General features: G+C 39.5%; 1 protein-coding gene across 1 annotated transcript in view; it reads right to left on the bottom strand.

Moving 5' to 3' along the window:
* The window catches only part of ddah1 (dimethylarginine dimethylaminohydrolase 1), a 77244-nt gene that overhangs the window by 64622 nt on the left and 122 nt on the right, over positions 1 to 12500 (bottom strand). The window contains exon 1 of the mRNA XM_084428567.1: positions 12159 to 12500. This exon is cut by the window's right edge and continues 122 nt beyond it. Coding sequence (XP_084284693.1) covers positions 12159 to 12446 — 288 coding nt within the window. The 5' untranslated portion in view covers positions 12447 to 12500. The remainder of the gene's footprint in view (positions 1 to 12158) is intronic.

The following is a 12500-nucleotide window of genomic DNA, read 5'->3' as shown; positions in this document are numbered from 1 at the left end:
CTCTCGCGATAAGTCATTCCAAAAATCATGCCAACGGACGTTGGAAGGTTTATATATATCAAAGCCACCGCACTAAACATTATTATTATTAATGGAAAGAGACGTAGGCGTGTTATCCAAGCATTAATGGCAAGGAAAGACCCTTTATACTGTGTATGAGGTGTTTCTCCCTCATTTCTGCTCCGAGGTCTGGATTGTGGCATTTCTTTGAGATTTAGAATCCAGTATTCCTGTAATTCTTTTGTCTTTTATGAATTTATTAAAGAACTCGGTCTCGTCTTCTGTCCAAACACACCGCGTCGTCTACGTCAGGTGACTGTAAACGTGCAAAAACTGTTTCCATTGCAGTTTTGCGAAATATTTCTTTTTCGAATTGCCTGAAAAACCTCCTCATGAGAACGTAAAACTTTTTTGCGATAAATGGGAGTTTTTGCGAAATTGACGTGTTTCCAGTGAGCGTATTTTCAATTCGCAATTTAAAGTCGCAATTTCAATTTGGGTAACGGGTTTCAATTAAAGGGTAACGGAAACGCGGCTAGTGAGTGTTTTCGGCTGCAGTACCAAACGCTTCCACTAGAGGAAATTAGTCTCATTCATTTCCAATGTGCGAACAACACAAGTGTTACTGTTTCTTTCAGGACCATTTAACCTTTTGTCCATGATTTTGTGTGTGTGTGTGTGTCTGTGTGTGTGTGTGTGTGTTCACATAGCAAGTGCCAAAACTTGTACCAAGTTTCGTATAGCAAGTGCCAAAACTTCTACCAAGTTTCGTACCATTCTGATGAAGTAAAAAAATCAAAACGTAAACTTTTTCGTTAAAAAATGACCAAAGAGCACTGTCTAATTTTTGGTTTGTTGAGGGATGAGCTCAAGTGTTGTCAGTGGAAACCAACATCAGCACAGACGTGAGCCGTGAAACCAAGTTTGACAATGACAAAGTCCAGATGTTCTGGATTGAGCAACTGTGGCCATTCCACTATTTAGTGAATCAGACATGACTATCATGCAGAGGTGGACAGTAACAAAGGACATTTACTTGAGTACTGTACTTAAGTACACTTTCTGAGTATCTGTACTTTCCTATTATTATTAATATTATTTTTTCTGGAAACTTCTTATTTTAACTTTACATTTGAAAGACAAATATCATACTTTTTACTCCACTACATTTCTGTCAAGGTCCTAGAGTAGAAAGTAGTAATGTCAGTCAGGGGATGATTTTGGTTGCAGGGGTTTGATTTCGGTTTGACGCCAGAACTCGACTGACGTCAACCCTATTTTTATTTTCAACCACAATACAACGTCTGTCCAACATTGGAGATGAATGTCAATCTGGCGTTGGATTCTGGCATCAATCTGATTTTCATTTTCAACGTTGGGTTTGGTCTTCTAAATGCGAATTTTGTCATTGGTTTGGCTTGTAGATAACAGTAAGGCTATCATATTCATACTAAAACCCCCAAAAACTTTAAAGGGGTCATATAATGGTACATGCACTTTTACGAGTTGATTGTACTGAAATGTGTGTTGGCAGTGCCTGTACACAACCATCATATAATGATAAAAATCCATCCAGTGGTGTTTTTTTAATCTCCTTATATGTTTTCCCCCGTCTCAAATCGAGCCGTCTGACCGTGTGACGTCACACAGTCGGACGCCCCTCCCACGATTGTTAATTGACAGCAGCGTTTCAACACAGACCCGCCCTGAGCGAGCTGTCATCATAGTCCGCCATTGTTGATACGCTGGAGCAGAATGGCGTCTAAGCGATTGTGGTGTTCTGTTCTCGGGTGTAATAAGGAACACTGAACCGCTGGAGACGCAGTGGCTGAGTTTTGATTTCGAAGGGAATATTCCCCACGATCAACGTCAATGCTCTCATGTTTGTGCAAATCATTTCTCACCAGACTGCTTTATAAACGAGAACATTGAAAAAGGTATTGTTTATGTGTTGTTTATGAGCCTAATGACTGTCATAGTCTCACAGACTGGTTATTTTTTAAACAGATCAGTAAAATGTTAGTGCTTCAGGCCTGACAGTTGTACCTAACACTGCATAGATAATGTTACGCATCATTTCATGACCATTAACTGTAACATCAATCTGTCAATGAACTAACGTATACATCAGTAAACACATAGCTTTCGTATCTCACTACTCTACCCTGCCAGTACACACAAAGATAGATCAAAGTGACATTACGTTAACCAACCATTCAGAAACGTCCTGTTCGAGCCTTAATTGTTGAACTTCTTCGGGGCCGTCATCTTGTTCTGGGTCCGACTCCGGTTCAAATTGATACGGTTGCACAGATGTGTCCTCAGAGACTCCAGCTGCCATTCTTTCTCCAAAATATACCCTCAACTGTTGTCAAGGCAACACTCCACGTGTGTTGTGTCAAAACGTCCCACAGAACAGAGGGGCGGGGTGAGCAAAGCTCATTATCATTTAAAGACACATGCACTTAAATGGCGTGCTGAAAACAGAGCTGTTTTTGACCAGGTAAAATTAGTGTTTTCTTACAATACTAATGAGAATTTTTACGTCTACAGTCGACGTTTAGTATATTTACACTCTAGCGCGTCTACAGTCGACGTTTAGTATATTTACACTCTAGCGCGTCTACAGTCGACGTTTAGTATATTTACACTCTAGCGCGTCTACAGTCGACTTCGGCCGAGTAGCCTTACCCTAACTAGCTTGCTTTCCTATCTAATAAACCAACAGACTTCAGCAAATGTCCTTTAAATGCTTTAGGGTGCTTTCACACTTGGTTCGATTGTCTGTTCCGAACCCGAGTTCGATTGCTCCCCCCTCCCCCTGCCCCCGATGGACTGTGTTCACATTATATTATTTGCATCCGAACCGTGGTACGCTTGCATCATTAAGCTGCAGCTGGCGCGTACTCGTGTTGCTTGGTAACTGCTATGAAAAGGCGTCAAAATGGATAGAATTGCTCGCTTCACATTTCTTTTTCTTTTTTTTAACCTTTGGTTTTGTTTTCAAAGAAAATATACAGAAACACACTTGCGTCTGTCTGCCGCAAAAGTATTAAAACCGTTCCAAAGACAGCGGGATGTCCGCCGAAGACAATTTTTGTGGAGGCAAGCAGAAATCATCTCTCTGCTTGCATGCGTCAATCCCTGTTTTCGTCAAGGTAAGCGTATAGACCCTTTTACAGTTGTTAAACACACACGCACGCAGGCACGCACCACATTATACGTCATCAATAGCGGTTCACTTCCGCGATTTGGTACGATTGCGTTCATATCAGCAGCGAATCGTACCCGAGTACACATGAACCGTACCCCAGACCACCTTTTTAAGCGGACTCGAGTACGGTTCGCGGGTGCGCACCCGAGTTCGGAAAACAGCGTTCACATCATCCAAACGAACCGAACTATAACGTCATTCGAACCCGGGTGCGCACCAAAAGTGCTAGTGTGAAAGCACCCTAAATCACGGCCGAAGGAGATCCCGAGCAGTTCTCGAAGAATCTCCACCAAAAAGAAGAATACGGAGGATCTCAAACAAATTCCATTGAGAATCCCACCAGCGAACACGAATACAACAGTTTTTATAGAATAAGGGGTGTGGCAAAATGACATGAAACATTACATAATTTCCCCACAATTTGATTGGTTCTTCATAGAAAAGCCCTCTTGTTACTATGTAACCACAAGGTTTCAAGTTTAGACATCTGTGGAGTTTCATTTCCCATATTTGTTATTTTTACTCACACAACCAAAGTCACGAGTTTTCGTCAAAGAGGAACATACATTTAAAAGCATATGAATGTTGTTCCTGCAAGAAAAACAAATGTCAGTAATGATTAATTTAAAAATCCATCACAATACTTGAGTACTTTTAAAAACAAGTGCTTCTGTACTTTTACTTAATATAAAATCAGTCTTTACAACTTTTACTTGTAACTGAGTAATATTTGACCAGTATCTGTACTTTCACTCAAGTAAGGAAGTTGTGGACTATTTCGCATCATACACTGGATCAATCCTCCTGACACTGTTATTTTAGTATCAATAGCATTCCATTACAGCTTTAATGATATTTGAAATGAGTTTTTATTTTTATATCTCCGTTTTGGCAAAGTTTTAGTCTGCTTTTGTTATTGTTTTGATGGAAGCCGTTCGCTGTAACCCTGAATAAAAGCTTCAGAGTGAGCCTCATCTTCTGTTTAATCATCAGTAGCGAACCGCGACCCTTGAACCTTGAGCCTAAAATCAGCCTAGCTTACCGTGTCCAGCAAGAAATGCAACAAGCAAACAGCAGCACAGAGAGTGTGAGAGTTATCACCAAAACAAACAGCAAATCCTCATTACAAATAACTGCATCATCACACAATCAGTGTGATTTCAGCGGGATAAGGGGACAACTGGCCGGGTTGCAAACTAAACTAAACTAAATTTAATGTAAGTCGACTCATTACCAATGCTGATAATAAATATTATCATTAGACTGGATTAAATGAATGTAATTAAACTCATGATTTGGGAATAAATTGCAGTAATTCTGCGAAATGACTGTTTTCTTAAATAAAGCTTAACAATTATGGCGGCCAGAATAAAATCCGTTGACCTGTTCGATTTTAATTCCTCGAAGGGTTTCTTTTATAACCACTGGGGCTGAAATTAGGGATGTACGATATATCGGCCACCATATCGGTATCGGCCGATATATGCTAATTTTTTCAATAAGAAAATTTGTCCGATATATTAAAGCTGATAAATAATGTATTATGTCCTTCAGCTGAGACTCTTCAGATGCGACTGTTCAACATGATTTTAAATTGCTTGAAATATGATTCACTTCAAAAAAGGAAAATACAGTTGTGTACCGTCATATCGGCTACATAAAATCATAATGAGAACATCATAATTGTGTGTTTGGGACGTAGCTTTTAATGGTGAGACTTTTGTATTTTGTGATCAGGCTCTTAAAAATTATATAAAAATTTGGATTTCGATTTATCGGCCAATATATCGGTTATCGGCTTTCAAATATAAAGAATTATCGGTGCATCTCTAGGTGAAATGCATTAAAAAGCATTGGCTTTCTGCACAAAATTAAGCTCTGGTCTGGTGTAGATCTTCCTTTGCCGATTAACTACAGCTTTTCTTTAAAAGTTAATCTTGAAAACGGTGTGGATAATAATCTAGCAATGGCGTAGCATAGCGAATAGCACTAGCTATTTTATCAGCGTTTTTTCCCTCTGATCGTGTTCCCCTTTAGGAGAAAATTGTCATAAGCTTAGTGATAACAAGCTCCTCCCATTTAGAGGGACGATATGATTGGTCAATGTTTCAGTCATTTGAAATTTGTCTTTCAGTGATTTGCTATGGCTTGGCCCTCTGAAGTCTCACAGCTGGACCACCAATCATAGAACAATAACATTAGAACTGACGACTTTTTATTTAAAAAGTTTTTACTTTTTAAACTATCATTTAAAAGTAAATCATTATTTTATGTAAGTTTACATTATTTTTCCAATAGTTCAGGCCCAGGAAATCTCAGTTTCATTTTATTAAAACACGACACTGCAAATGACAATGTATACGTTTTTCACTCTGAATAGCCTATAAGAACAACAGTGCGACAAATTATGGTATATTCATTCATAATTCCGTTTACATGAAATATAAGTTATCTCTAGAGCTGTACCTGAACTTTATTTGCCACAACCAAGACTTATGAAGCATATGTAAGACGCATAAATGTTTCACATTGTTGGCAAATGTTTCAACTATGCAACAAGATATTTTTCCACATCTGAAGATTTCAAAACAAATCCACACGTGTAATTGTAGGGGCGTTGAAAATTATTTTAATACGCAAAACTGGCTAGCCAATCAAAGCAGTGGGTGTTTACTTCCAAGTCTTGAATGAGACGCCAGTGTTTTAAAGAGAAGCTCAAAACCAGGAACAAAAACAGCTTATTAATCCTGAATCAGGATGTTTTTTGATGTAAAAAATCTTGCTAACATTGAATATTATAATTTTTTGGTTACACTTTATTTTAACCCTTTCATGCATGAATTATGATAACCTCAGTCAGGATTTTTTTCCTATGTGTTTTTATTGCTCTTAGGGCATGAAAAACAAGAATTGATTTTTATTTTATTTTTTTACACATTTTTCAAAGAGATCTTCAGATGTCCACTTGAGTGGACAGCATGCGGTTATGGTTTAAACTTAAGATATACTATATTAAATATAAGACAATAATCAAACAGATAAAGTATGTGAATTTAACAAACTAATCAATACTATTATATCAAATCATGTGAAAACTATAAAATATATACAAAAAATATAAATGCAAAATATTGCAAAGGCTTCATACAACTTCATACAAGTTGCACTTCGCGTATCTTTGATATCAGAACATGAGGACGTGATTCCATCAGAATTTTCTACAGTCTGTCAAGGTACAACTGTGGAAACCACTCAGATGCTCCCTCCAGTGCACCAGAGTATGGAGATTTACCCTTATTAGCTGATCATTCTGATTATGTTCAAGATGGACATGCACATTTCTATCATAGCCCTCCTCTGAGAAAGCCTAGCGATACGTTTTTTCAATCTCATCTGAAATGATCAGTGTTGGGGGTAATGCATTACAAGTAACATGCATAACCTATTCAGATTACTTTTTTGATGTTACAAGTAAAGTAATGTGTTACAAGTAACATGCATTACCTAATCAGATTACTTTTTGATGTAACGAGTAAAGAAACGCATTACAAGTAACATGCATTACGTAATCAGATTACTTTTTGATGTTATGAGCAAAAAAATGCATTACAATAACATGCATTATGAAATCAGATTACTTTTTGATCTAACAAGTAAAGTAATGCATTACAAGTGTCATACATTATGTGATCACATGACTTTTTATGACATTCTAATAATACAAATACATTTATTTACAGTAAAAAAAGTCACTGCAGATTAAGTTTTTAAGTTTTAAGTTTCAAAAACAATATTCACATTATAATTATGAATTGTAGCTGAAATATAGCCATTGCATGCATGACGTCCACTACAGTGGACATGTGATTAATCAGAGTTTTCTCTCAATCTAAAATCAAAACTTGGAAAATTTTAACTGTGATATGACTCATTAGATATTGCTTGATGCTGCAATATTTTTTTTACCTACAAGAGTCTCCTAGGATAGAAGGAATGGGTGGATATTCCGGAGCAACTTGGCATGTCTGACTGACCCTTGGCCATCTTGGTTTGGAGGGGGAAAAAATCGAAACACAACGGCTTGCCACTTGGTTGCAATTTATAGGATGATGCACCAGGGTCCACTGAAGAGGCTGATGTGCAATTTTGCCATAAAAACCCGTGCAAATTCAAGAAAATGCTTTTTTAATAGCTGTCCACTGTAGTGACCACTATGCGTGAAAGGGTTAAGGTATCATTGTTACAGTGTAGTTATATATTTAAGTACTGAGTAATATTAAGCTACTACATGTACTTACTATAGGATTAGGGTTTGGTTGAGGGTTAGTTGCATGTAATTATGCATAATTTACTGTTATTACTATGATTAGTACATGTAACATATGTAATAAGGACACTAAAATAAAATGTTTCCTTTTTTTTTTTTTAAATGCATCTCATGACGCCTTTATTGAGTTTTACTTAATGATAATAACACTGCCTCCTGCTAAACACACTTTAAAAACATACAGCATTCTGCATGAAGTTCAGAAAGGAAATGCTCACAATCCACTCCAGCTTATCAATCATCACTTTATACACTCAATGCACCGTCAGAAATACATTTGACCCATTTTATCTGACAGAAATCCCCTCATGTGCTTTTCCACATCAAAACTTCATTAAACTTTCATGAAGAATCTGACAGATCAGAAACTTATGATGAAATGGATTCTGCCAATCACGCAGTCACGACAGCATCACTGCACTATTAGCACAAGAACATTCATGGCTTTCATTAAACGAAACGTCAAAAGGACGAACAACAACTTCTTTCTCCATTTGATTGGTCAGGATCCAGTGTTGATCTGAATGCATGACCTTAAACTTCATCCAGATGCACATTCTGTCCTAAAGGGAGTTTAGATCTGAACGCTTATCTAACACAGTGGTTCCCAAACCTGTCCTGAAGGACCCCCAACACTGCACATTTTCTTTGTCTCCCTAATCAAACACACCTGATTCAACTCATTAGCTCATTATCACATGGGTTAATGAGCTGATGAGTTGAATCAGGTGTGTTTGATTAGGGAGACAAAGAAAACATGCAGTGTTGGGGGTCCTTCAGGACTGGTTTGGGAACCACTGAACAGAACAGCAAGGTCGAGTAGATTAGATTGTTTATATAATCTCAAGACATCAAAACAGATGAATATTAATAATATTCATGGACCAGTCTGTTGTGACTGGTCTAATCTGCTCTGATTGGTCAGATGACCCAGTCTGTTGTGATTGGTCTGATCTGCACTGATTGGTCAGATGGCCCAGTCTGTTGTGATTGGTCTACTTTGCTCTGATTGGTCAGATGACCCAGTCTGTTGTGATTGGTCTACTCTGCTCTGATTGGTCAGATGACCCAGTCTGTTGTGATTGGTCTACTCTGCTCTGATTGGTCAGACGGCCAGTCTGTTGTGATTGGTCTACTTTGCTCTGATTGGTCAGATGGCCAGTCTGTTGTGATTGGTCTACTCTCCTCTGATTGGCCAGACGGCCCAGTCTGTTGTGATTGGTCTACTCTCCTCTGATTGGCCAGACGGCCCAGTCTGTTGTGATTGGTCTACTCTCCTCTGATTGGCCAGACAGCCCAGTCTGTTGTGATTGGTCTACTCTCCTCTGATTGGCCAGACGGCCCAGTCTGTTGTGATTGGTCTACTCTGCTCTGATTGGTCAGATGGCCCAGTCTGTTGTGATTGGTCTACTCTGCTCTGATTGGTCAGATGACCCAGTCTGTTGTGATTGGTCTACTTTGCTCTGATTGGTCAGATGACCCAGTCTGTTGTGATTGGTCTACTTTGCTCTGATTGGTCAGACGGCCCAGTCTGTTGTGATTGGTCTACTCTCCTCTGATTGGCCAGACGGCCCAGTCTGTTGTGATTGGTCTACTTTGCTCTGATTGGTCAGATGACCCAGTCTGTTGTGATTGGTCTACTTTGCTCTGATTGGTCAGATGACCCAGTCTGTTGTGATTGGTCTACTTTGCTCTGATTGGTCAGATGACCCAGTCTGTTGTGACTGGTCTAATCTGCTCTGATTGGTCAGATGACCCAGTCTGTTGTGATTGGTCTGATCTGCACTGATTGGTCAGATGGCCCAGTCTGTTGTGATTGGTCTACTTTGCTCTGATTGGCCAGACGGCCCAGTCTGTTGTGATTGGTCTACTCTCCTCTGATTGGCCAGACGGCCCAGTCTGTTGTGATTGGTCTACTCTGCTCTGATTGGTCAGATGGCCCAGTCTGTTGTGATTGGTCTACTCTGTTCTGATTGGTCAGGCCTTGATCTCAGTGATACGAACAGTAACGATGGCGTGGGTTTTACCGTATCAATCTCATCAAAGTGGATTTGCTTTGTCAGCAGAAAACAGCGTCTTCTCGACGTGAACAACACGAACCAAACTCTTCCAGTCTCAGATAAACTAGTGTTTGAGGGCGGGGCTAAGAGACGCTGTTCAGCCAATCAAGATCAGAGAAGGGCATTATGCAAATTGCTTACAAACCTACGTAAATTAAGCAGAAAGCAAGTCTGGAATTACTGACGACTTTTTTCTTAGGAGACAAAAATGATTTATCCACTTTGATCTTTAAAACTTCATTCACAAACAGCTATATTACACATACATGAAAGGGAATATGCCAAAACGCATATTAGGGGCACTTTAATTCTAAAGAAACATTAAAACAGCAGAATTTTCTGCATCAGACGATCGCATTACAAATTCGTTTCAACGTCGCTATTTAAGACTTGGACGAAAGTACTTCCTCATACAAAAGCAAATCTACTAATGTGTGGCTGAGTGAATGAACTCAACAAATTAATTCTATTGTATATAGCCTATGCATTTCCTTTACAGACAAATCTAAAATAAGGTTAAAATAAATATATTCATATTTAGAAGATATATTCATTAATAGTTCAGTAGCGTGGGGTCAAAGTTAAGTGCTATTTATCGATGCATCTGTCGCTAAACATCAGTCACGCAACACTGAACAACAAGAGTGTGTGTGTGTGTATTTAGACCAATCAATACACATGAAAGCTCTCTCACACACACACACACACTCACTCAGTAGCAGATGGTGAAACACATTTAGTGTCCGAGTTAAACAGCTGTGACTGCAATATGAGCGACAAGCTCAAGAGAAACTTGACTTCGGTAACATTTAGCATATTTACTGACCAGATTAAGAGCTATGATATACGATGCAACATTGAAAAGTACATTATTCACATCTGCAGTTCAGGCAAACACAGTTATAATTGGAGAAATTGGAGTTTACCATGGTGAAAGTGGTTTTAGGGACTCATTTACTGTGGTAAAACACACACAGCATGTTATGACCCATTTTTGGAAATGCATTTTTACACAAGATGGTGATTAACAAAGCAAGGTTAATATCTAACCACCAACTCCACAGAGGCCAAAGGCCAATAGTGTGTTACGAGCAGCTTTTGTGCTCCAACTGGCAGCAGTTTTATATCTGAAACCCTTTCTTTTATCAGCAGAGCCTTTCAGAATCAGGGCAACGGCGACAGCTTTATAAACGCCAGACTGTGCATTTAGCTTAGCTACGGCGTGTGGATGCTAAAAAATGTTCCTAACGCAGCGGCTCCAAGATCTAAGATAACGCTAAATTGTGCTCCTGAAAGAATGAGCCGTTCCACACAACCCTCGTTGTACTCGTCAAACGACAGGGTCTAAACACCTTGATCCAAGTTTCTTTCACAAAGACACAATGCGTGCTTTAGGAGATGTCGAGTGTTGAAGCGGCGTATTCACAGCAAACAGATTCACATCTCAGCGAACGCCACAGGCCGTGATCTTTCACCAGAGCTGACAGTAAGTACAGGTCTGAGCGCTTGACTTCCGTACGCCTGTTATGTCATTTGCCGTTTTCCTGAATTGAGCATTTAAAACGGCATCAGTTTGAGTTTGACCTAAATTCCTCAGTGATGCAACAATCCATGCATTTTTCCAATAGTTACTGATAAACAAATCCCGGTTCACCTGGGGTAAACAACCAGTAACCAATCATTATAAGTCTAAATGCAATGATTTGCCCATGCAAGAGCTTTTTAAACGGGTCCTGACATGAGAATTAAAGTTTTCCTTGATCTTTCGGCATATATATATATATAAAAAAAATCCTGTAGCTTTAACTAAAGGAAACAAAATGCATTTTAACAAATGACTTAACTATAAAATGCATTACATTATTAGATAAAACTTGAAAGGTTGGATACACATGCATGCAAAAGATGAAAATCACTGTAGTGATGCTGAGGAACTGAATCTTTCAATGGCACTCAATTGTTCACTTGATGATGATATGCATGAGGACAATATAAGAGTTCAGATGCGAAAGCCTCGTAGTGCCATCTGAAATTTTCTTCTAGAATGATCATTTTTATCAAGCTTGTATATTTAAGTTCAATAATTTCACTTAAATGGCAATGCAAATTACCTATTAATTGTCATTTACGTGAAATTACTTAACTTAAATATACAAGCTTGATAAAAATGATAATTCTAGAAGAAAATCTCAGATGGCACTTAGAGGCTTTTGCATTTGAACTCTTCATATATTGATTATATTTAGCCAGTCAATCTCAGCATAAGTTGCACAACATGCATGAACAGTTTTCACAAAACTCCACAGCCAGTTCATGCATTTAACTCATTATCTGGTTACTAAAGGAGAAAGCTCAGGAATGACCCTTGACCCCAAGCCTAAGGAAAAGTAAAACTTGACACACTGTAGTTGAAAATGCACAACAAAAAAAAACATGAAAACAAACCATGAGCATTATTCTAATATAGATTGACGACACGAATCAAATCACTCGGGCGCGCGCCTGAATGAAGTGCACGAAAGCCCCTGTTGCAGGTTTTGTGTTCTCGGGTCCGTACCTCGTTCCTCCTGCTCTCGGCCCCGGGTCTCGTGATGAGCGCCGTGTCTCCGCACACCACCGCCGCGTCCTCCACGAACACGCAGTCCGGCAACGCCTCGTCCGCGGGCAGCTCCAGCACCTCCAGCCCGAGCCGCTGCTTCAGGACCGACACGTACAGCTCGTACTCCTGCTGGGCTTTCGGCAGGTCCGGTTCCTCCGGGTTCCCGGTCCGGAGCGCTTCAGTGGCCAGAGACCGAGGGACCGCGCGGACCACGGCGTGCGTAAAGCGCCCGAACTCGGACATCATCACAGCCTCAGCGGGGCTACACTCTCCGGATGTGTGATGTGTGTGTTGGACCGG

Source organism: Rutilus rutilus, assembly GCF_951802725.1.
Source record: "Rutilus rutilus genome assembly, chromosome: 13".
NCBI lineage: Eukaryota > Metazoa > Chordata > Actinopteri > Cypriniformes > Leuciscidae > Rutilus > Rutilus rutilus.
This window is presented reverse-complemented; position numbering and strand designations above follow the sequence as displayed.